General features: G+C 49.1%; 1 protein-coding gene across 1 annotated transcript in view; it reads right to left on the reverse strand.

Annotated features, from left to right (window-relative positions):
* Plcg2 (phospholipase C gamma 2) overlaps window positions 1–24,660 on the reverse strand; it is a 122,465-nt gene that overhangs the window by 6,671 nt on the left and 91,134 nt on the right. The window contains exons 23-31 of the mRNA XM_057753631.1: window positions 21,791–21,887; window positions 20,504–20,570; window positions 18,718–18,875; window positions 17,537–17,639; window positions 15,644–15,853; window positions 13,978–14,123; window positions 12,941–13,055; window positions 11,795–11,962; window positions 5,623–5,711 (exon numbers count right to left, since the gene is read on the reverse strand). Of these exons, the coding sequence (XP_057609614.1) occupies window positions 5,623–5,711; window positions 11,795–11,962; window positions 12,941–13,055; window positions 13,978–14,123; window positions 15,644–15,853; window positions 17,537–17,639; window positions 18,718–18,875; window positions 20,504–20,570; window positions 21,791–21,887 (1,153 nt within the window). The remainder of the gene's footprint in view (window positions 1–5,622; window positions 5,712–11,794; window positions 11,963–12,940; window positions 13,056–13,977; window positions 14,124–15,643; window positions 15,854–17,536; window positions 17,640–18,717; window positions 18,876–20,503; window positions 20,571–21,790; window positions 21,888–24,660) is intronic.

Genomic DNA, 24,660 nt, shown 5'->3' on the forward strand with positions numbered 1-24,660 from the left:
GTACTCAGAGCTCCTTTTTTATTTCCAGTTCCAGAATCCTTCTCCAGGGCTCCACTAAGAGCTCCCTACAGTGTGCCTGTGCCCTCTGTCTCGGAGCTCACTGCCCACTGCTCACTCCAACTGCACAGTGGGTCTTCCTTCCTCTTGGTGTGGGTGCCAGTTTTGTCCAATGCAGCTTAAGACTTTGTCCCATCAGTATCTGTGTTATGTTATCAGATCTGTGGAGGCAGGCACAGCAGTATCTCTCTCTCTGGAGCTGCCATGATCAGTCTCTAGCTGGTACAGCACATGGAGGGTCTTAATCTATGTCTTCAGATCCCTCCCCAGTGTGGGCGGGGGGAATAATTCTCAACTTCAAAAACTCCCAGACCAGCTCGGCTCTTAGTTCTCCAGAATTCTGGATTTATAAGCATGCCCTTTCCCAGCCCCACTGGAGGCTTTTAGCATTTTTATTCCTCTGTTGTTTTACATGATTTTCAAAGCCACCAATGCATCATAGTTTTGCTCCAAAGAATCCACACTTCGGCTGGACTATATCATCAGCTGTGATAAGCTGGCCTTCCTGGGGATCTCACTACCTCTGTCCCTCGCTCCCACCAGCCCAGAGCAACCCAAACCAGGCTCCTGGGGAAACTGGTTTTCTCAAAGATCCCTGCCAGGTACCAGCAGCTTGCTTGCTCCCTGGTGGTCAGGTGTGTGTTCAGCATCTCTCAAACGCAGGGCACCTGGGCAGAGAGCCCTTCCACTAAGTGTCAAGGCTGGCTCTAACATGCTGACCTAAAGATACTGCTGACTTTCAGAAGATACTCCCCCCTAAAGCAACGGTTCTCAACCTTCCTAAAGCTGGGGCCCTTCGGGCAGTTCCTCATGTTGTGGTGGCCCCCCAACCATAAAATTATTTTCACTGCTACTGTGTAACTATAATTTGGCTACTCTCATGAATCGTTACATAAATATCTGATACGCGGTATACCTGCTACACAGCTCCTAGTTCAATTCCCAAAGGGGTCACGACCCACAGGTTGAGAACCACTGCCACAAAGAAAAAGGTGTGAGCCTTTCTTGTTCTTTGCTCCACCGTCCCACTGCCAAATATCTAGCCATCGGGAATATTTTTAATCAAAAAGAAGTTATGTGATGACCTTCATTACTTACAGAGTCAACAAAGACTAAAACCCTACCAACAACTAAAGCACCCGGCAGCAAGAGAGGGCCCGAGTAACTCGGGGACTACGGCTGACAAAACAAAGCATTGAGAGCTTTGAAAACCACACACCAGATAAGAGCTGCTTCAAGCCATCTGAGGAGGGGAAAAGGGCACGTGTGTGAAATCAACTTCACAAATATCACGTGCAGGGGAAAAAAAAGAAAAAGACAGGGCAAAGGGAACAGCGAGCTACTAACAGGCTGTTTGTGGGGATGTTCTCCCTCCCTCTTTTTTTTTTTTACCCTGCTCCCCAAATTAAATATAGCAAGGAATAAAACAGTACCAAAATACCCCTTGAAAACGTATCTGGCAAACACGGTATGGGACTGAGGACTGTTAAAGCGATTGTGGCGTGTAAAGGGCCTCTATGGAAGAGAGTTGAAGTATTTATTGACAGATTTCTGACGCTTTAAGCTCTCTTTCAACAAATACTTCATGGGAAAATTACACCGGGGCTCTCAATGGATCCATCCCTTGCTCAGAAAAGGCTTGCTGGCTCTTGCACCCAGAGTTAGAGCGACACACCCAGCAAGGTTGGACCCTAAACGTCAAGGAGGAAGCCTAGCCGGCTGCGCGTGTGGCCTGTACCGCCTCTGAGAGAGGCCTTCATCCTGGCATGGATGAAAATGCCAACTGGCAGCTGGGGGTTGTACAGAACCAGGTGACAGACGCGCAATTAAACAAAGGCTCAGGAGGCAGCAGCTGAGATGAAAAGTGCACGCGCTCAGGCACATCTCTGAAGGAGCAGACCTGGAAGAGAGGACCTTTCCATTCAGAATCTCCTACCCAACCCTAATCCCCCGCACTCAACAGTGGGGTCCCCCACACACCAGGCATCCCTCATCAAGGAAACCAAGGCTAGCTAAGCACAATTTTCTTTCAAATCTACTCATTCTCTCTGTTGTCGGTGATCCCTAATAATTTATTTATAACAGTTCCGGGGTGTTTACAACAGCTTTGCAAAGTGCTAGCCTCCTGCCTTCTGCAGCCGTGTTTACTGCCTGGTTTCTCGATGAAACTGCCTGCAGATGGGCTTTATGTACACAGAGGGGCCCTGCACAGCTTCTGCTCCCCCAGGCAAAGGAGGGAAGAAGCCCCCACACCTGGCAGTGGGCGGTGGGGCAGGGCGCCTGACAGCAAAGCCTCCTCTGGCTTCCTTGTTTTCAAGGCTTCGGTTTGCAGCTCTACCACCCTGCGAAATTATCCAGTCCCACTCATTCCATATCTGGGAATGGAGCCTAAGCGAATAATTCAGACTTAAGTGACGGGAAACCTAGAAGGAGACGGGCCTGAGAGCCTGAGGGGTAAATGGGTTCCATCTAAACGTCTGACTCAGTATTGGAGGAATACTGAGTTTATGGCCAATCTACTTAATGGCAAAATCTAATATAGAAAGGTGCTTAGAATCTCATTTTCAAGCGGCAGTTTCTCAGAGAAGGACATGGTCACCTGAGAAACGGGGACAATGCCTGGAAGGAGTTTGTGCTATTGTATGAGGTAGGTGCTGCTGGCATCTAGTGGACAAAAAGCGCGGATACTACCTAACATCCTACAAAGATTTATCCTGGTGCCAAATCTGAAGAATGCCAAAGTCTGGTGTGTGCATGTGCGTATGTGTGTGTTTATACTGGTTTGAACAAACACACACACACCTAGGAAATAAAGAAAGCAAATGAACTCTATACTGATTTTTTCTTTTCCCTTCAAATATAATCTGTATGGAGGGTTTTGTGTGTGTGTGTGTGTGTGTGTGTGTGTGTATTATGTGTGCGTGTGTATGCACGTGTGTGTGTATGTATGTGTGCACATATGCACATGGCTGTGTAAGTATGCACATACGTGTGGAGGCCAGAGGTCAATGTTACGTGTCTTCTTCAGTTTCCCTCCATTTTACTGTTTGAGACAGGGTCTCTCACAGACCTGGGTTTCACTGATTGGCTAGCCTGGCCACCAAGCCCCAGGAGTCCTCTCCTCTCCAGTCCCTGCCCTGGCATTACAGATTAGCCCTGCTATGTCTGGTGTTTGGGTGAGTGTCAAGGATCAGAACTCAGGTCTCTGCACCTGTGGCCACTTTACCAGATCCTCCATCTCCCCAGCCCCTTGGGGGTTTTGGTAATCATGTGAAAAAAGTTGTATCTTAATAGATTTATTAAGCATCTTGGTCCTATTTATAATAAACTGGCTTGTGCCTAATTCATTCTGAAGAGGAGAGCTTTAAAACCCTGGGGGTCTTTTTCTAGTTCCATCCATGTGCATGCAAGTTTCAAGGTGTGATTGTTTTTTACTTCTGAGTAGTACTCCAGAGTTGTGAGGCTTAGGCAGTCTGGGACCACGGGCAGTGGGACCAGGATTTATCCCTAGTGCTTGAAATGACATCTTGGAGCACATTCTCTTTGGAGGGATACCTTGCTCAGCCTAGATGGGGGGGGGGCTTGGTCTTGCCTTGAAGTGAAGTGTCAGACTTTGTTGACTCCCCATGGGAAGCCTCACCCTTTCTGAGGAGTGGATGGGCAGGAGGAGGGGAGTGGGAACGGGGATAGCTATCTAAAATGAGAAAAGATGTATTTTTAAAAAATCTTAATTAAAAAAAAAAAAGACCCATGAAGTCTGAAGCATTTTGCTCACTCAGCCACAGTAAGGAAGGAACTTACACACAAATGCTCTAGCTTGGGCCTTTCTACCACAGCATGAACACAGAACTGGCTGGAAAGGGGTCGTACAGCTGGACACTGTGCAGAGGGTGGGAAATCTTGGAAGACTCAGTCCGAAATGGGAGGCCTTCACCAAATCTCTCCCTTCGGGGATCAGGAAACCCCATGAAAGGGGAGACAGATTGTTAGAGTCAGTAAGGATGGTGGACACCAAGGAAAACAAGACCTTCTAAATGCAATAGGACCCAGGCACAAATGAACTCAGGGATACTGTGGCAACATGCACAGGGCCTGCACGGGTCTGCACCAGATAGGGTCCCAGAGCTGAGAGAAGTGGACGCAAGTCCCCAGCACCTATCTCCAACTGATAACTACTCACAAATGAAAAATGGCTTCTCTCCAATAGAGTCTCACTGGGGAGACCCAAAGCCCTGCAGTAGATGGCTGTCACGAAACGGATTCAGTGGCATCTTGGGAGTTTCTTTGTCTCGTTAAGTTTTGACAGGATATTTTTTTAACCTTACAGGTCCTTTTCATTCACAGAAGGCCCCTCTGTGTTTTCAATCACAGTTTTGTGTTTTAGGGGATTCTTCTGCCTATGTTCACGTGTGTCTCTGAGTCTATATGTGTGTATGTCATGCTCTTTCTTTGACATTTTTTCTTGTTTCTTTGTTTTGTCCTATTCTGGTTTGGTCCTGTTTTATCCTATTTTATAATTATTCTTAAATGCTTGTTTGTTTTTTAACGAAGGAAAGGGTGTGAATTCCAATGGGAGAGAAGGTAGGGGAAAATCTTCAGAGGAGTTGGGAGAAGGGAAACCATGATCAGAATATATTGTATAAAAAAATCTATTTTCAATAAAAGAAAGAAAAAAGAAACAAAAATCCTTGCTACATGGGTTAGCATCTATCAGAGCCTGGTACAAACTCATTGTGTTCTTCAGTAATATTCAGTGAGGTCACGATCTTTCTGCCACATCTACATATTATGATTTGAATGCAAAATGACCCACACAGACTCACATGTTTAAACATGTGGTCCCCAGCTGGTGCTGGGAAGCCGTGGAGGAAGTGGGTCATTGATGTCGGGCCTGGACATTTTTAACTCAGTCCCACTCCCTATCTGGTCTCTGTTCCCCGATTCCTGAGCAAGTAGCTGTACAAACTCTCCCCACCACACAGTCACTGTGCCTTCCCCACCACAGAGGACTGGATCACTTCCAACTATGAGCCAAACAAACTCTCCTCCCTCAGGATGTTCTTTGTCAGGACTTGGTCATTGTGCTAAAAAGTGACCACAACATACAAACCAAGCTGGTTAGTCAGAGGAGAAGCTAAGACTCTTCAAGACTCTGGCAAACAAAAGAACCAGAATGAAGGCCCCTCTAGTGCAGAGTTATGGAGTCACCACACCCATGGAAGTCAGAGATCCATTCCCTCCCTACACACAGACCAGGATGACTTCATGGAATGTTCTTTTGGGTCCATTGAAGCCGTGGCCCAAGGCCAACAGGTGGGCAACACACCCAAGAAAGCATGAACTCTTCTGGAAGAGCATCATCTGCCCAGGTTGTTGGTGACAAGTAACCAGGAGGAACTTCTTCCAAGGACCTCCCCCTGTAGAATCCTACAGCACTCCTCAAGAAAGGATGCTGAGGGGGAAGCTCAGGACCTTGACTGGTCCAGGAAGGGTTTCATCTCATCAGTTCACAGCACTTCTATTCTCTTCCCACCCATGCCCAACTTGTCAGCGTCCCCCACTCACCAGGACTGGCCGCATCTCACAGAAAACCAGAAGGGAAGCCAACTCGATGTCTTCACTGTATCCATTCTTCAGAGGGACTGATCTAAACCCTGCAGTGGAAACACAAAGAGAAGAGCCAACGGCAGGTCATTAACATCAGCTCTTGGCTTTCTTGTGATAGCCTGAAGACGGCATATCCATCCAGAGGGTAGAGAGGTCAGTGCGCCATGCTGGGATCTGCGATCCAGATGCATAAGTTCCCATTCTAAGGTCAAAGAGAGGGACTAGCATTCTTAACAAATCCACACAGGGCTATTAGTAAAGTTTAAAAAACACCTGCCAACTAGAAATGATTAGTTCAGAAGAAATCAAAACCGGGCCGACAAGATGGCTCAGTAGGTAGGTAAAGGTACCCACTGCACGCCTGACAAACAGAGAGTAAAACAACCCCCACTCGTGCTTTATTATTTAAATTTTATAATTTAAGTTTAAATCTAAATACAGACACACAATCAATGTAATTTTAGAAAGAAGTAAGAATCTACATACTGTCACTAAAATTAGGGTGGTTGATACTACTGTGAATTAATTCCTTAAATACTCATGAAGTCGAAAGACTCAGGACTATAATGAATCCTCAACCCACTGCCTCCACTCGGGTCTTTACAAAGCACAGGAGGGGGTGGGCTTATCTTCAGTGATCTCCTATTTTACTATCACTTGGCAGCCGTAGCTACATTGATCACCCGCTCTGGAACGCACTTCCTATTTACAACCAGGACCCACGTGTGGCAGACCTTGACATGTGTCTTCTAATTGAGGATTGACCAGGGCGAACTGGAGCCGACTTCCCTTACCCCCACTAAATACATTTATGGCCATTCATCTCGACAACAGCTGGTTGACTGTCTTGTGTGAAAGTCCACAAAAAACACAGACCGCTCGCTCCCTAGCCTACAGCACACTGCCGAGAATGGCCTTTCCTCTCTAAGCAGGTGCTTGTGTGCCTTTTAAAAAGCACAGATCCAGTGAACAGCCCCTCGCAGCTTAAATTTAACCTTTTGTCTCAGTCACCCATTCTACTTACTCCTTGCTCCCCCAAAGCTTTTTATTTACATAGTATCGGCTGAGCCTCCAGGACAAGCAAAACACACATTAGAGACACCTCCGTTTCCTTCCTCCATCCTGTGTCGGCCTCCTTCTCTCAGGGAAGATCCACACCACCCAGTATTTTATCACGCGCATGTGCAAAGGCGAGGACAGTGTGCGGGAGCCAGTTCTCTCCTCCACCGTATACTTCCTGAGGGCTGATCCTACGTCGTCAGGCTCGGCACTGAGCACCCTTTCCCTGGGGAGCCACCTCACCAGTCCATCCTAACACCTTGAAACAGCATCTATTGACTCTCCTCTTCTGCTGCTAGGAGGAGGCAGGGGCATGACCACCCAACCTTGTGCTTTCCCTTTTTTCCTCCTGGTTTTATATTTTTCTAAAGATGTTATTGCTTCTACACCAACGTGGTAGGGAACCTTTGCATCCTGTTGACTTCTTTTAGAGCAAGCAAGCGAAGTAAGAACTCCCTGCGGCAGGGAGGAAGTCTTGAAAACAAGCTGCCCTATGCCCTGTTTAACAACCATGATTATCCTACAAAGAAAGGCTTGGGGATGCTTTTCTGACATTTTATAATTTAAATTTTTTTTTTTTTTTTTTTTTTTTTGGTTTTTCGAGACAGGGTTTCTCTGTAGCTTTGGTGCCTCTCCCGGAACTAGCTCTTGTAGACCAGGCTGGCCTCAAACTCCCAGAGATCCGCCTGCCTCTGCCTCCTGAGTGCTGGGATTAAAGGTGTGCGCCACCACCGCCCGGCTTAAATTTTTTTACAAAACCAGAAGACCATGGTGAGGGACGATTATAGGCCAATACCTCTATCCTATTGTTAATCCTTTACTGTATACTTTTATTTTTATTGACTTATTTGGGGAGCGAGCATTGCAGCCGTAGTGTACGGGTGGATGTCAGAAGACAATCTGTAGGAATGATTCCTCCCCTTCCACCATGTGGGTCCCAGGGGTTGAACTCAGGTCATCAGACTTGGTGGCACACATCTTTAGCCACTGAGCCAGCTTTTTAGCCCCTTTTATTATATTTTATCACATCCATCTTCTTTGTAGCTCCAAGCAAGACAAAGATGCCTGTATAGCAACATGCATCTCACTAACCAGAACGCAGTATTACTTTGGTCCTTTTTTTTTTTTTCAAGACAGGGTTTCTTTATGTAACAGCATTCACCATCTGGAGCTTACTCTGTAGACCAGGCTGGCCTCAAACTCACAGACATCCACCTGCCTCTGCCTCACGAGCACTGGGATTAAAGGTACGTGCCACCACCACCCGGCTGGTCTTGGATTAAAAAAATCCATATGCAGTAAGTGTTCAAACATGGTGTTAAGTTGCGCAATTCCCCTTGTCGTTCTGACTGAACTTCTTTGTGAATGTTTTAGTTTACTTTGTTCTCTTGTGTTCATGTGACAAAGAATCACTAATTGTGCATTTTAAATGGAGCTGTCCTTTGAGTTTCTAGATGTCTGCTAGTTGGGGGTGGGTATAAAAACTCCTGGGCTACATGTTCCCCACTGTAGCATTTGGGGGACATTCTGAGTTCATTAAATACTGTTGCACTGAAATTGTCTGCCCCATTTCCACCTGACGAGGGATGAGATTTTAGGCGGTGGTTAGTTCATTGGTTGCTCTGGTTTCTGTCTGGGTTGATAATCACAGAATGCCTGCAGTTTGGCCAAGCTTAATGGAGTTTATGACTCCTGTTAAGATGTGGGTGCGGGAGCAGATTCTGTAGCTCTCATCCCTTACGAGCCCTGCTAAGGCACAGCTCCTGCGCATCTCATGGGTTGACCTGGAGACAGGTTAGTGTCAATAGATTGTGAGAATAAAAAGGACCTCAGGCTCCTCTGGGGTGGCCCAGGACATTGCCAGGTAGCTGTGGACTCCAGCCATAGGGCAGGACTGGCTGACAGTGGAGGCATGGGCTCTGCCCTTGGCTCCCCACACCTCGTCCTCCTTCCCAACTCTAAGAAGCTCTCATGTGACCTAGAGTCAAGGTGTTTCTCAGTTTCACCAACAATACAAAAACTGTATCGTTTTTAGTTGTGTTTATTTCTCATGGAGAAGGGAAATGAAGAAAAGTCCATGTTGGAGGTGCTTTAAGTACCCACTTGAAATAAGAGGCCCCTCAAGGACAGCCTACAGAGAAGGAAAAACAACAGGGCAAGTACCAGCTTGTGACCTTGAATGAGTTAGTTCAAGTCTCTAGGCTTTGAAGTGCTCAGATTTTAAAAGCAAAAATGATTTAATAAAAAAGAAAGAGAGAAAGAAAAAGATAAGCAAGCCCTCACGGGCTTCCTGTGAGGATTAAATAAAAAGAAATGAAGGTAGCTGAGTGTTGTCTCCCTCCTGGGCAGGGCCCAGCCAATTTGAAAGCTTAAATGCAGCCATCCTAACAATGGGCAAAGTTTATTTTCGCGTTTAGAAGGCCCTGGAAGCCATGTGCACAAAAGGACTATTCATTTTATTTCCTGTCTCTCATGAATATAGATATGCTAGGAGCTGGCGAAGAAAGGGAGACTGTCCCGGCTGTGGTTCTCTGGTTAGAATGGGGCAGAAGCTCCCAGTATTAATCTTCCTTGATGCTTTCTTGTTGGTTTTCTCAATCTCTGGGCTAAATCATCTTAAGGGAACTGATTCCCTAGCAAGAAGGAAAGACCATGTGCCGTGAACTCTGACTTAATCCCAAGGGTGACCTCCCCCATCTTTCAAAGGATGGTAAGGTTAGGGGGAAGAGCAAGATGGTCAGGACCCAGCTGGTCTAGCTCCTTAATGCCATGAGGGCATTGAGACCAGAACTGCAAAGATTCTCCCAACGCTACTCTTCTTGTCAAGAAGAGGAGGGAGCATCATTTTTGAACCCTGTTTACTGGGCTAGTCTGAAAAAGCACATAGCCAATAGAGTCCACTAGCTCTGATGCCGGCTGTAACATCATCTGTACTGCATGCTAACCACCAAGGGGTGTTGGCTATTATTATTGTCGTAATGTATTCAAATGCTCTTTCTAAGCTGCCAAGTAGGAATGAGTGGTGTAGGAGGTCCTTCTGTTGATACGTTGCTTTCACTGGTTAATGAATAAAGAAAACTGCCTTGGCCTTTTGATAGGGCAGAGCTTAGGTAGGTGGAGAAAACTACTGAATGCTGGGAGGAAGAAAGCAGAGTCGAGAGAGACACCGTGGAGCCACCAGAATCAGACATGCTGAATCTTTCCTGGTAAGCCACTGCCATGTAGCGATACAAAGATTAATAGAAATGGGCTTAAATCAAGATGTAAGAGTTAGCCAATAAGATGTTAGAACTAATAGGCCAAGCAGTGATTTAATGAACACAGTTTCTGCGTGGTTATTTCAGGAATAAGCTAGCCGGGCGGCCAGGACGAATAAGCAGCCCCTCCCTACAACAAATGAGGTTTTACATATCTATCTCCCCAGACTCACTCGGGTGCTGGGGTCCTCTGCAGGCAGATGGGCAGCTGGGGCCCAGCCCCCTTTGTTCAGCACTGCCCAGGTCTTCCCGGGTTCGGGTTGATGCCAGAGCTCCACACTGGGCGGAATGGGAGCATCCCCTGGTGTACCCAGCAATCAGCATCCTCTAGCAGGAGGGGCTCACAAGGAGTGAGGGAAATGACCGGAGAAGCTGAGAGAATTTATGAGAGAAGAGGCGGCATGGTCCAAGTTTTCAAAAGGCCCAGTTCAGCACGGAATAGAGCCCAGGCTTCCAAACATCAAAAGACAGTAATTTGATAGAAATGACAAAAATGATAGTAATTTCTTTCTCTTGAAAAATGACTGCTCTGGGAACCCAGGAAACAGTGGCTTCCTGGGGAATCCGGAAGGATCTGTGAGGTCTGTCTCGTGAATCAGCAATGCTGGGGATAAAGAAGGAAGACATTCACCATGTAGCTGGCCGGTGTGTTAGATCATATGTGAAATCCAGGGAGGAAGGAACAGAGAGAAACCATATCACTCAAGGATGGCTACCTTCCGAGAACTGCCAGGTCTGGGAAGACACTGTCTTAGCCGCACTTGCAAAAATTCAATATAGCAAGTTTTGGTTGTTTTTCTTTCTTTTTTTTTTTTCATACTTTCGAATTGTTTGAGAATGTCATATATGTATATAGCGTGCTTTGATCAAATCCTCCCTAGTTCCTCCCGACCACCCCCCCTCAACTTCATGAGCTCTTTTTTAAAACCTGTGGGTGCACTCAGGCACAGTATGGGACCATCTACTGGAGCTGGGCTGGGTAACCTCTCAGGGGCCAAGTCCTTGAAGAAGATGGGGCTCTTCCTCTCCCAGCAGCCACCAGTTGCTAACAACTCCTCAGCGAGGAGAGGGATTTCATGAGCCCTGACCTCATCTGTGCTGTGATTTCTGTTGGCTTGATCTTGTACCCATCTTTTCTGGAACTGTGATAATCTCTCTCCTCTTCCTCAATGATCCCTGAGCTTTTGAGGAGGGGTGACATATAGAACCAAGCACCCCACAGTCTCTTATTCTCTGCATTTATAACCATCTACCTCAAAAGGAAGCTTCTCTGATGAGGGCTGAGAGATGCCCAGATATATGTTTTTTTGTTGTTTTTTTTTTAATGTGATTTGCTTTGACTGGGCCTTCGTAGGGCAGGAGGGGGTTTTGTATTGTGTTCGGCATGAAAATAAATCCAAGAACTAGGTCAACCTCCAAGTCTAGTAGAAGATGGTAAATTCAGAATGCTTAAGAGAGCCGGAGCCTGTGTTTGCTCGGGGCCTCATCCTTAGGATGCTGGCCAGCGTCACGCATGGCTTGTGGAAGAACATATTTCTTCACCTGCTAATGAAGACAAACTGCCTGAGGCATCTCACAATGAAATCAAACAGTGTCCGGTTGAAGACGGAGTAATTGATGCTTTGCTCACTGATAACTGAAGGACTCAGCCTTTCTCCACGTTCTCCCCACCCTTGTGCTTACTGCCCACCTTACTGGCCTTGCTTTGGTTTAACCTGAGCCGGGAAAGATGCTGGCGTGTTCTTTTTACAGCCTGCAGCACAGACCAAAGAACTTGGCTCCCCACATGGAACATCTTTGCTAATGGTCCTTACCTGACTTGATCCCTTTAATGGGGTACGTAGCATGAGCCAGGAAGTTGGGGTCACTGAACATGTCCTCCTCGTATACCACAAAGCGGAGGAACGCAAGGTTTGGATCATAAATTTCAAATGTCACCTTCTCCTGTGTCGGAGCCCAGACAGGGCTGAGGCCATTGTCGTCTGGAAAAAGACCAAAACTTGTTACTGATTCACGTGCCCTGCCTCCTCAGGGTAAGCCAGCCTCTGCAGCCTCAGCTTCAAATCCCTCCACAGTCTGGTAAATCAATTCGCATCCACACCCTAGTCCAAGAAGCCCTGAAGGGTTATATTTGTTATTTCCTTCTCAACAAGCAATCCTGCTGCAGGCCAGCCTTCCGTGAGTGGAGGAACACAATGCCGCTTCACCCAACTCACCTTGTGGGATAGGAGAAAGGAAGGGAAGTGGGGCAGGCATAGAACAGAATTCAGTGTGGGAGTACCAAGAAAGGAAGTGAGCAGAGCCCCTGTGAGCCGCAACCCCTTGGCCCGAAGAAGAAAGTGAGTTGGGGGTCTCAGAAGTGTGCTGGGCATTCTCATGGATGACCAGCCTTATAAGGCAAGACCCACAGCAAACCTGCCACCCTATCAAAAGGCCAGTTTAATTGCTGTGCACCAGAGTTGTTCCCAGAGGGAGTCTAGCAGGCAGGTGGCTCTGACTCCTCAATGTGAGGTTGGGGAGGTTGGGGAGCTGGATAACAGCAAAAGTACATCATCAAATCCCCAAGGAACAGTAACCCACTTAGGAGTCTCCTCTCTTAACCTTCAAGCGGAAGGACTAGCGGGGCTGGAGAGATGCTTCAGCCCGGTGCCAGCTGTAAGCAGGATGACCCAGGTTCAGAGCCCAGCATTCATGTCCGAGCCAAGCACAAGTCTATAAAGCAGTGCTGGGGGAGACACAGGCAGACCCCTGGAGCCTAGCGGCCAGCCAATGTGCCTAGCGACCAGCCAATGTGCTACCGACCAGCCAATGTGGCTGAATTCATGAGCTCCAGGTTCACAGAGAGATCCTGGCTCGAAAACTAGGGTGGAAAATGATCTAGGAAGTCATGTGATTGCTGACCTCTGACCTCCGCAAGTACCTGGGCACACCCACACAAACAGAAAGGGCCAGCTACTTACTCACAACCGTGGTCTTGAACTTGTTGCTGTCGTACTCAGCCCCGCAGATTTCCACCTCCACAAAGGGACAGGCGATACTCCGCCCTAGTTTGGGGAGGTGGCGTGCACCAAGGACCTAGGACACGGAAGGCAAGGACTGGAACTCTCCTGGATCCACACAGCAGTACATCATGAATTCTTTTAGGATTCTGAAGTCAGACTGCACAAGTTCACAGCCAGCCTCATCCCGTGGAGAAGTCACCACGGCACCCAGAAGCGTGGATGCTGGTCCACCCAGAAGCATGGATGCTGATCCGCCCAGAAGCGTGGATGCTGATCCGCCCAGAAGCTTAGATACTGATCCACCCACCATCACTGTCTGATGACAGGGAGTGGCAGTAGCTTCCCAGACCTTGACCAGAGCCGAGGCCATGTGACTCAGCTGGAAAGACTCGCCTGAGCACAGGTACATGGCTACCTTGACAGTACATTTCCCAGACAAGGAAAAGTGGGGTGATCTGTTTATAACGAACCCTTATTTAAGGGTCCTAAGAAAGCCTTTGCTTTTTGCATTTCTAAAATGAGGTCTCATTTATCCCAAGCTAGCTTCAAGCCTGTTATGTAGACAAGGTTGGCCACACCTCACCTTCATGACAATCCTCCTGCCTCTGTTTCCCTGGTGCTCCCAGAGCTTCATGCATGTTGGACAAACACTCCTAAAAACAAAGCTACATCCCCAGCCCATCTCACCTAAACTTCCTGGGTCTTCCAAACTCTCTCTCATATCTTCCCCAAGGACTGGATTATAAGAGACCTCTGGCCTCTCCAAGCAAAGGGGAGATGAACACCCCTCTTGGCCAGAGGCTGACCTCACAGGCACTTCAAATGCACATCTCACACCCAGACAAGGAAAAGTGACTGGAAGGGTTTACAGAGAGTCAGCCCAGAATGATCCTGGTGAACCACATGAGCCTGAAGTACTGTCGAGACGGCAATGGCTTAACAGAGCCAAGAGTGTCACCAGTGTCCAAGGAGACCCGCCCAGCTGCCCACTCTACCTTGACAGTGAGCGTCATCAGGATCTTCCTCTGGGACTCGGGTGGCATCGGGTCGTACTTCTCCGACCGCATGCTCTCAGGCTGCAGGACGTAACCCGTCCGCCCATTGAGTGAAAACAGTGCATGGTTCATCTGCATGTACCTGTCTGAGAAGAGAGAGCAGGGATGCTACGGGGCAGCCATGGAACACCAGCTTCCAGGCACTCATGGGCATGGGTTACACGGCCTCCCTATGATGATTTCAACTGTTCGAAAAGAACATCTGACTCCAAGGAAACATGGAGAGCATTTAAAAAAACAACCCTGCATCAGAAAAAAAAAAATCTTGTAAACTTTACTAAATCAGAATCTACTATAAAGGGGTGTCTATCGGGGTAGAACACCTGCTTGGCACGTGCAAGCCCCAAGCTCCAACCCCAGCACTTAGGAACACTGCCAGGTAAACCGTTAGAATCCAAGGTGGCTCAGAAAGCAGCCATGCAAGCCTGATGACCTGGGTGAGGTCCCCAGAACCCACAAAGAGATGGAAGGAGAGATTCTACAAAGATGTCCTCCAACTATCACATTGTGCCATGGCATACACGCCCACACATACACACACAATAGTAGATTTGTTTTAACGGTCAGTGGTCTCAGTTCAAATAACAGGCAGATATTTAAACACATATAAGAAGCTAGCTTGGTGGGCAAGAAGACCCATCACTTTGCAGGAAAACCAAGGCAGACATCCCTTGAGTTGGTGAAGGGGAAAAGGCTAATGTTACTCAGCACCTTGACTCAGAGTACAATTTAACGTCCATTTTCAGCAGATGGGCAAAGATCGGAAGAGCCTCATAAAACTACAGGCGTGAAATCACACCAGAGGGCAGTGCCTATGCTTCCACTCAGTCTAGAGGAGGGCCTGGGACAAGCACCAGGAGACGGGTGCTCAGTGGACCTCCCCAGGGCAGCTCATCAAAGTGAGAGCTTCTTGGGAGTCTCCCCATGAGTAAAGGATGTCTGTCCCACAGCTGGGCACTAAGACCTGGAACAAGGTTCACAGAAGCCCCAGGAGGCAGTGGCATCTATGGTAGACAGGGATGGGACCTGACCTTCAGATGCCTAGAGCTGGGTTGGGGCAGCTGTTAAATGAACTTCAGCTCCCTTCTGTGGAATCCAAGTAGCTATAAGAGAATCCACAGGATGCAAAGAGCAGAGTCCAAGAATTTGTGTGCATGGGTTTTCCCTACTATGGAAATTGAGAGAGAGAGAGAGAGAGAGAGAGAGAGAGAGAGAGAGAGAGAGAGAGAGAGAGAGGGAGAGAGAGAAGAGAGAACCTGAAGCCCTCAGAAAGGAAACACCACACAAAGAGGAGGGATAAGGCAGTCATAGAACTCCTGGGTTCAGCCAAGCCTCAGGCTGCAAGCTTACTAGTTAAAGAAGTTATTGTGTTTCCTTCCTAAGCCACAATGATAACACTTCTGTCACTCATGAGCTCAGAGCCGGCTTCAGTCAGGTTTCCACTCAGCTCAGGCGCTTTGCACTAACCCACCTTCAAGTTCAGTTTTGCTGGGCCAGCCCAATCACTTATTCAGAAACACCACACCCACCAGCCACCCAGCTGACTTGACCAGCTGTGACAGGGCCACTGCCTGGCCTGGACAGGCTGGCCACCTTAGTCCCTTACCTGCCGTCTGGAAATTGAGCGCCACCATCTGGGAGCCACACAGCCAAAGGCGGAAGGGGTCGTAGTTTGAAGAGTCAACTCTCTGTCCCTTCGGGTAGACACGCGTCAGGCCCTTCTGATTGTACCGCAATAGATCAATGGGCTTCTGCCGGACAATGCTGTCCGCCTTTGTCTCCACGAAGGAGCGGATTTCTCGGAAGTCCGGGTTTTCTGCAGAGAGGAGGTGGTGGTTTAAGTAAGTATGGCCTCCACAGGCTCATAGATCTGAATGCTTGGTCACCAGAAGGGAGGCACTATTTGGAGGTGTGGCCTCATTGGAGTAGGTGTGGCCTTGTTGGAGGAAGTGTGTCATCCGGAGTGGGCTCAAGACTGGCCCAGTGGCTCTCTCTCTTCTAGCTGCCTAAGGATCCAGATGCAGAATCCTCAGCTACCTCTCCAGCACCATGTCCGCCTGCATGCCACCATGCTTCCCTCCATGATCACAATGGACTAAACCTCTGAATCTGGAAGTCAGCCCTAGTTAAATGTTTTCCATTATAAGAGTTGTCACGGCCATGGCATCTCTTCGCAGCAGTAGAACATTGACCAAGACAGAGAAGGTCAACCTTGCTTCTGGGCACAATGGCAAAGGCCCAGATACTCTCTTGAAAAGACACTGAAGGGATAGGAAGATTACCCCTCAGCAAAGTGCCAAGTATGCAACCAGGTCTTGAGTTTGAGCCCACATGTTATGGGGAAAGGCTAGGCATGGCAGTGTATACTTGCAACCCCAGTATGTAGGACTGGCAGAAGGCAGATCCGCAGAGCTCGCTGGCCAGCCAGTCTACCAGCTTGCTGATTCCAAGCCCAGTGACAGAGCCCATCTCAAAAAAGAAAGAAAGAGAGAGAGAGGGAGGGAGGGAGGGAAGGAAAGGGGGGAAAGGAGGGAGGAAGGAAGGAAGAGAAAACAAGATGGATAGATGAGGGACAACAGCCAAGACTGACCTCTGGCCTCCACAGATACACACACAAACACCCACCATGATGGGTTGTTTTAATTGTCAGTCTGACACAAACTGGAATGACCTGGGCAGAGAATCTCAGTGAGGGACTGTCTAGATCAGGTTAGCCTGTTGGCACATCTGTAGGGATGGTCTTGACTGCCGTATCTGATGTGGGTAGCCCCAAGCTGAAAGTGGGCAGCACCGTTCCCTACTTGGGGCTCTGGACTGTGTGAGCACTGAGAAAGCTAGATACATACTAGGTATGGATTAGCTTATTCTCTCTCTATGCTCATCGCGAGTGTGACGAGTGTGACTGTGATGTGACCAGGTATTTTATCACAGCAACGGGAATGAGACTAGGGGACATAAGTGAGAACGGCCCCCGTGTATTTGAACACTTAGTCCCCAGTCGGTGGCACTGTTAGGGGAAGTTTAGGAAGTGTGGAGTGTGGTCTTGCTGGAGGACAAGTTTGAGGTTTCAAAGCCTCATGCCTTTCCTGGTTCTCTCTCTCTCTCTCATTCCTCTAGAACCTAGAACCCTAAGCCCAAATAATTCTTTGTTCTATGATAAGTTGGCTCAGTTGTCATGTTTTTCCAGAAAAGTTATGAACACACACACAGAGATACTTAAAGGCAGTGACAATCACATCTTAGCTGGTACCACTTGCCCTTAGCAACGTCTGGCACAACAAAGAGAGTCTCAGGCAATCAAAAGAGACCTGAATGTCCGGCAGCCTTTCCTTCCAAGCAGATTATAATTTGTTTCGAACTGCCAATGCCCTAGCTGTGGGGATAACCAGAAGGGGTTTCGTTAGGAAACAAAGCAAATGCTTGCCGTGCTGTACCAGCCACACCAGCCTCACAGCAAACGCCAGCTCACCTCACCCCCGCTGGGTCTCGAGAGACTTACCCAAATGGTCCTTGGTTTTGCTGGTTGGCTTGCAGTAGACAACCAAGTCAGAGAGTTCGATGGCGATGGACTGGTTCCTCTCCCAGTACTTCATGTTATTCTCCTGTGGAAACGGACACCAGGACAGCGCTGAGCCAGCACCTGCACCATGCCGTGCTCCTGGCTCACCCAGGCAGCGCTCCCACCCACCCCTTAAACACCCAGAGTTGGGTGCTTTCCTGTCCTGAAGACAAATCCCCCTCCATCTATCCTCTGAAGATTCTCCACCATGTTGTTCCCATTCAGGGCACATTGCAGTCTAGAACAGCCCTGCCAGTGCTCTCAAAAGTGCATAGGCATTGGCTAGAGAGATTACCCAGTGGTTAGCACAGCTCAATCTGCAACCACATCAACCTAAGAAGCCAGGTGTGGCCTTTCACAACTGCAACCTCAACACTGTGGTGGGGAAGAGGCAGGAGGATTGCTAGGGCTTTCTGTTGCCAGTCTGACCGCCCCCCCAACACAAAAAAACCTAAGTTCCAGGTTAAGCACGAAAGCCTGTCTCAAAGGACTACGTGAAGGAGAAACAGAGGATGGTACCCAACACCCTTCTCTAGCTTCCACGCCCATACATGGGCTCGCCTAGCCCAACTCAGTGCAGAAGGCAGTCTCCTCAGGCCCAGAGCCCAGCACACGGACTAGCAGAGGGGGGAGCCCCTTCCACACACCCACTGTACCCCTATACAATGCCATCAGGCTCCTACACAGAGCTACCTTCTCACACAGCTCCGGACTCCAGCAGCCTCCTGAGAGAATGCTTTTCAGAAGTGCATCAGCATCTGGGAGGTTGCTGGCTTCCAGCCTTATACACTGAGTGCTTTAGGGACATTTGTCTAGGTTGGTCCATACATCCCAAGAGACAGAATTACCTCCAACTCTGAACTACACAGCCAATGTCAAGACCAGATTTGTAAGCTGCTGGCCTAACTCTAAGTTCCCGCTTTTACCCTGACGAACTCTGTCATCACTGGCCCCTCAACTAGAGATGGTGCCACTAAGTGCCTCCTATAGCCAACACCAGAGTTTAGAATCCAGGGTCCCTCTGAAATATAACGATGGCCTCTGAACCTGTGCCTGGCCTCAGCAGAGCAGCATAGACTGGGACAGGCAGGCACCCTGCTGCCCAGCGTGCTTAGACTCACCTTGGTGTCAATCTTCCACGTGATCTCCCGGATGCTCTGAAACCACTCAAACAGCTCCTCCACGCGATCAGTCGCAAACTCCACAGGAGGGTCCCCCTGCTTCTTAGGTTCCAGGACGAAGACGAATGCTTTCTGGTTCTTACCCTGGGGGATTTTCACTGTAGACAGAGTGTAAGGAAAGTCCTGATGGGCCCAACAGCTGACCACAGAGACCGTATCTCACACTGTCCTCTTCTCTAGGGACCTCACCAGAATTGCCACGACTACCATCACAGTCCACACTGATGGGGATCCCTGCCTTCCAGCAGGCAGTATCTGAACCTTTTGTACGCGTTAGTGCTAAAGGTGAGCATTGGGCTGAGTTGTGGCCTCCAAAAAGATATGTCAGACCTCCGTCCCTACGAATGTAAACTTATTCAGAAATGGAATTTCCGCCGATGTACCAACTATCTCAAGGTAAGATTGCTGCACCTAGGATAAATCTTAAATCCAAGGAAAAACGTCCCTAGAAGAGAAAGGAGGGGGGAAGAGTGGAGACCCAGACAGAGAGACAGCCATGGGAGGATGGAGAAAGGTTGGGAACCATGTCCACTAGGTGGTGCATACCAAGGTGGCCGGCAGGTGACAAGAAGGTGACTTTAGGGAGGAGCACTATGGTTACCCTGATCTGCCCAGCATTGGTGGCTGCACTTTCTGAGGTGACATCCCCAGCAGATGACTACACTGTGTGTTTTCTTTAGCAAACCTCCGGGGGACCCGGGGACACTAGACCTGTTACACTCATCTTACAGTGAGCTTGAGAAACTGAGGTGCAAGAGACAGCAACATTTGGGAAGTCACACTGGCAGAGCTGAAAGGCAGATCCAGGCTGATGACAAGCCCCCCACTTCTGAGTGATAGTGTCATGTTTCCTAACAGGACAATACAGGGAAGGGGGCAACACAGGGCATCAGCTACAAAGGTGAGAACAGAGTCCCGGCGCATCTGGGAAGTTGCCAGGGACTTACCCATTTTCTCATCTGGAGTAAAACCCCTCCACCTTCCTTACCAGAGTCCCAGGATGGGAAAAGGGGGAAGAAAATAAAGGCAGAAATAAAGTGTTGGCCACACTGGGAAGGAGATCTCAGGATTGCTATCATGGAAATCTGAGGGGACCATGCTCGGGCCTCCTCAAGAAAGGGGCGACAGAGTTCAAGAATCAGTGTGCTGTGAGAACTCGGAGCTCAGCCGAGAAAGGAGCTTGGCCTTTATGCCTGAACCTATCTTCCTTGCATACTTGCAGCTGCAGCCTTGGAAGCTGCAATGCACCCATTTAAATGTGTGCAGGCCCTGAACACGGGGAGCTGCAGCGAGCAAATCATGGCTTCTCTCCCCACAGACCACAGTATCACTTCCCTGGCGGCACACACACTGAGGGCGGGACCAGAGAAGAGACGGGCACTCAGCCTTAGGAGCTTAGAGGCCAAGACTTCCAACCCCACAGCCTGACCAACAAACAGCTGAGCTCTCTGAAAAGCATGCAGACACAGGCAGATGTTGACAGGATGACAAGAGCTGAGTCACCGGTACTCTTAGGGGCCAGACAGGCCTGTGTGAGCAGATGGGAGTAGCGGGCTCAGGGCCCCATCGGTTCCCATGCATTTGACTTTAGGCATCACGCCCCCTCAGTTTGGAGGCACAGGACTAGTGCCAGCCACCTCCCTGCATGGGCTATCCTGAAGTCAGGCTTGGCAGAGTGGAGTGGGTGGATCTGGAATGGCATCAGGCTAAAAAAACGTGTACATACCAACATTGTAGGTATTAAGGTCCAATATGCCTCTGCAGAGAGACCCAAGGGGATTGTCTTCAATAATCTGTGAAGAAACAAAACCCAATTCTCAGTAGTCATAAACAGAATAATAAAACGACAACCGGTTTCCGGAGCAGGCCATTTAGCGCCACCACGACCCGTGGCGTTGCTGAAAATGCATATTCATTACAGCGTCCGCAGGGAGGACACTAATACCAAAGCAGAGAGGACGGGGACCCAGCAGCGCAGAGGTGCCCACGGTCCCTGTGTCGCATTTTCCAATCCACAGAAACACACCTTGTGAATTCTTGGACAAATTTCAAACCCCAGCACAGAGCCCTTATCTGATACGCATTTGAAACGAGACCATTTGGCCCACTGTTCCTCCAGTTCAAGAGCCTTCTGTGGCTCCCCGTGTCCTCTGGAAAACAGCAGCTGGGGTCCGCCATCTGGTTTCCGAGGCTCTCCAAGCCTTGGCCAACTCCCTGTTGCACCCTGGAAACATCCTGAGGTCCAGCTGAGATGGAGAAGCTGTTGCCACTGTTGTACTATCCCAGCCTCCTCCGCCAGCCTTGTGATGACACAGAGCTGCAGGGAGGGGTCCTGGCCCTGGCCCTGGCCCAGTCCTGGCATCCTGGATACAACTGGCTTCCCATCACCACATTCTGGTTTAGGTTGTGCCTCCCTATGCCCACCGCTTGTGAATGAACCCCAGCTTCACTTTTAAAGCTCCAATGTTCCTTCCTCCAGGAAGTCCTTCCCGATTGCCTTGCCACCCTTAGGGAATAAACACCATGGGCTCCAAAGGATTGTATGTCCACGTCACATACAGATGTGGCAGGCTGGTGGAGTCAAGGGGTCACCTCCTTCTACTAAGAGCATCCTGATCACAGGTGGCTAGGTACCGAAGCCTGGCTTATAAATTCACCAGAAGGCCCATCTCACCTTCCAGCAAGGCACAGTTTCTTCCTCATGCCAAGCACGTTCTGCATGTCTGGCTTCCTAAACCGAACGTGTTTCATTTGCACATTGCTTTGAGCAGAGGACAAATTCCCCGTCTGGCTACTTCCACTCCCGTGGGAATTCTCCTGTGCTTTTCAGCCCAGGACCGCCTGATTAAAACACAACCGGCTCGTCATGGAGACTTTCACCCACTGCACCTTGGGGCCAGTCCCAATTTCTGCATCACTCTGCCTGTTCCACTGCCAAACTCTGCAGAGACACCCCTCGAGAGAGCTCAAGGGACTCCTCCAGAGGCCTCGGCAACAGATGATGGAGACATACCTGCTTCTCCATCTCCTCAGCATCACCTGCTGAGATATCCTCAACGTAGTTGGATGGGAAGTACTGCTGGATCCGGGTCCCGTAGTCCCCTTTCCACCTGTGGAGAAGCACCGACACCGAGGGCTTAGCCGGCTCACCTCTGGAGTGGCCAAGTGACCAGAGAGGGCTGTCATGATCTGTGTACGACAACAGCATGTCCAAGGGAGTCTGTGCCTTTTAAAAACACTTATGGTCTGATGACTGAAAACTCCTGACTGGACTCTGGTATTGGCAACACTACGTGAAGTCGAAGCTTTCAGAGATTTAACAGGGGCCAAGGCCCTCCCAGAGATCAGCTGCCCCATCTGTGGGAAGGTTCTGAGGAAGTTCTGGGGCCAAATGGCCTGCAATGAAACCCTTGTTGCTTGGGGCTGGAGAGATGGTTCAGCACCCATAACAGGTAGCTATAACTCCATCTCCATGGGATCTTCTGCCCTCTTCTGGCCTCCATGGGCACTGCACTCTCAGGCACATACCTCACAGAGACACATATATTTACTCATATGTAAAAAGTAATAAAAATAAATACTTTTGTAAAAGAAATCCCAGTTTCTTTGGTTACTACACAGTGTTCTGTATTGCAGGCTCCTCATCTGTAAAACGGGACAATGCTGGAGCTGCTTAGATTTTATTAGAACTGTCTTTGGTCTCTGTATGCCAAATGCTTTGAACAGTGTCCAGCACACAGCAGCACTATGACAGTGTTCATTCTTAGGCTCAGCTCACATTTCAATATTAAACAGACACTTAGCCAGAATCTGCCAATGAGAAGCTGGGGGTGGCACTAAGCGTTAGGCTGGCACTGGGTCCCATGCCCAGCAAGATAAACCGTGTTCTTATTATCACTCAGCTAAGATGGCACACTCACACCCGGTGCCAGCAGCATGAGATGTGATCCATCTGTGAAAGTGCTGTGACCTTACCACACTGGGTACCCCCACGCTCCCCCACCAAGTCCATTCCTGAGAGCAAGGCCTCCTATCAAACAGGCCACCCACTGGGCTGCTTTCTGCAGCCAGAGGCTCTTATCAAAAGTACTTCTAGCCACACCACATAACAGCTCTCCATCCAAAGTCCAGCCTCCATAGCCTGGCACCACATCCTAGCTGGGTCTGAGACCAGGGACTATCTGTGACTCAAACTTGACATGTACTCCAGAAGGCTCAGCTCCCGGGCCCGATAAGAGGCTACTAACCTGACAACCAAGCCTACTAACTTCCTAGGACTCGTCAGTATCTCCTCTACGGACCCTCTGCGACTGCCCCTGTCTTCTCTGGCCCCTATGCCGGCCACTGTTTGAGCAGACACACCTTAACCTAACGTGGAACCATACATCTCTGCCCTCTTCCTCACGGAAACCAGATCTATACACTGCAGCAGTGGGAAGTACTTAATTGACCTCTCCAGCCTGAACAAGCCAGGCAAGGCCACGTGGCACCATCCACACAGTGGCTGCCAAGTGCTAGCCATTTCTGCGCCCCCATTACCCCCTTCCTTTCTGCAGACCATCTTCGGCTTGGGCTGCCTGGATTCTAGGACCAAGAACTTAATAACTGTTATCCACAGATAATTTTTAATATTCACACTGCTTTTACTCTCAAAAATATCTTTGCCTAAACAAAAATTATTTGTTCCCCCCAGTTGGTTTGGTTGATCGATCCCCAACTGATCTGATACAAACAGACAACTAGGTGGCCCTCTTTACATCCAAGAAAGAATTAAGTGGCAGCTGGCATTTACCCACAGCCCCTTGCCAGATGAATTTGTGCTGTCTTTTAATATATCCCAGACAAAAGCCTTGGCGTTTTAGGAAAATTCACATCGGAGCTGAGGGAAGGCACGGGACATGACAAAGCCTCCCACATGCTGAAGGACAGTGCAATTTGGGAGTTCTCACCAAGGTTTACCCATACTCCCTCCCCTGGGCACCAACTGTGCCTGGGGACTCCCCAGATCCAGGGACAAAAGAATGGTGGAGGAGCACCTAGAGTTGAGAGTCTGATTTCTGGCTGTTCCACCCAGAGGGGAGAGTCTTGGGTGCTGCCAAGCTCCTGCATGGGGACAGGAGGTCAGAGGGCACCACTGTGGACAAGCTGGTTCTGTGGGGGACAGAGGCATCAGCAGAGAGACCTAGGGAGGCAGCTCCTTGCCCGCTGGTCTGTCTTTGATGTCGGGAGCCAGGTAAGAACTGGTTGGGAATTAAGAGGGTCTTGCTGCAGGGAATTTGCCTACACTGCCTGAAGATGTGTCTATGTTTTGTTCCACCTGCCTAAGGCACCTGTGTTTAATAACGATCTGAAAGGCAACTAGCTAGGCAGGAGGGAAGAGGTGGGGCTCCGAGCAGAGAGAGGAACTCAGGGGGATGAATCTAGGCACTCACATAGAGGACCCAGGCTCAATTCCTAGCACCCACACGGTGGTTCTGAACCATCTGTAATTCCATTTGCAGGGGTTTCGACGCCCTGGGCTGGACTGAGTATCTGCATAGTGCACATACGGACAAATAGACACACACAGAGACATAAGCATTTTAGGTTTCTTTTCTTTTTCAATCACATACAGGCTGTGTAATCACTGGAGCCTGCACAGTGACTACACTGCCTTGGGAAGCCTCGATGCCTGTGTCGGCCAAGTGGGACCCAAAGCAGTCTTCACTTCACAGGACTGTCAGGAAGATTGGATTAGGCAACATAGCAATTAGCAGAGTGCTTGGCATACAAAATACCTCAACAAAGAGCAGGTGCCATTGCAACAATACAGTGAGTTTATGGTGATATGGACTGTATTATATGATGCGCTGGCCACTGTATTATATGCAGCTGGCTGCTGCA

Source organism: Chionomys nivalis, chromosome 21, assembly GCF_950005125.1.
Source record: "Chionomys nivalis chromosome 21, mChiNiv1.1, whole genome shotgun sequence".
NCBI classification, from domain to species: Eukaryota; Metazoa; Chordata; class Mammalia; order Rodentia; family Cricetidae; genus Chionomys; species Chionomys nivalis.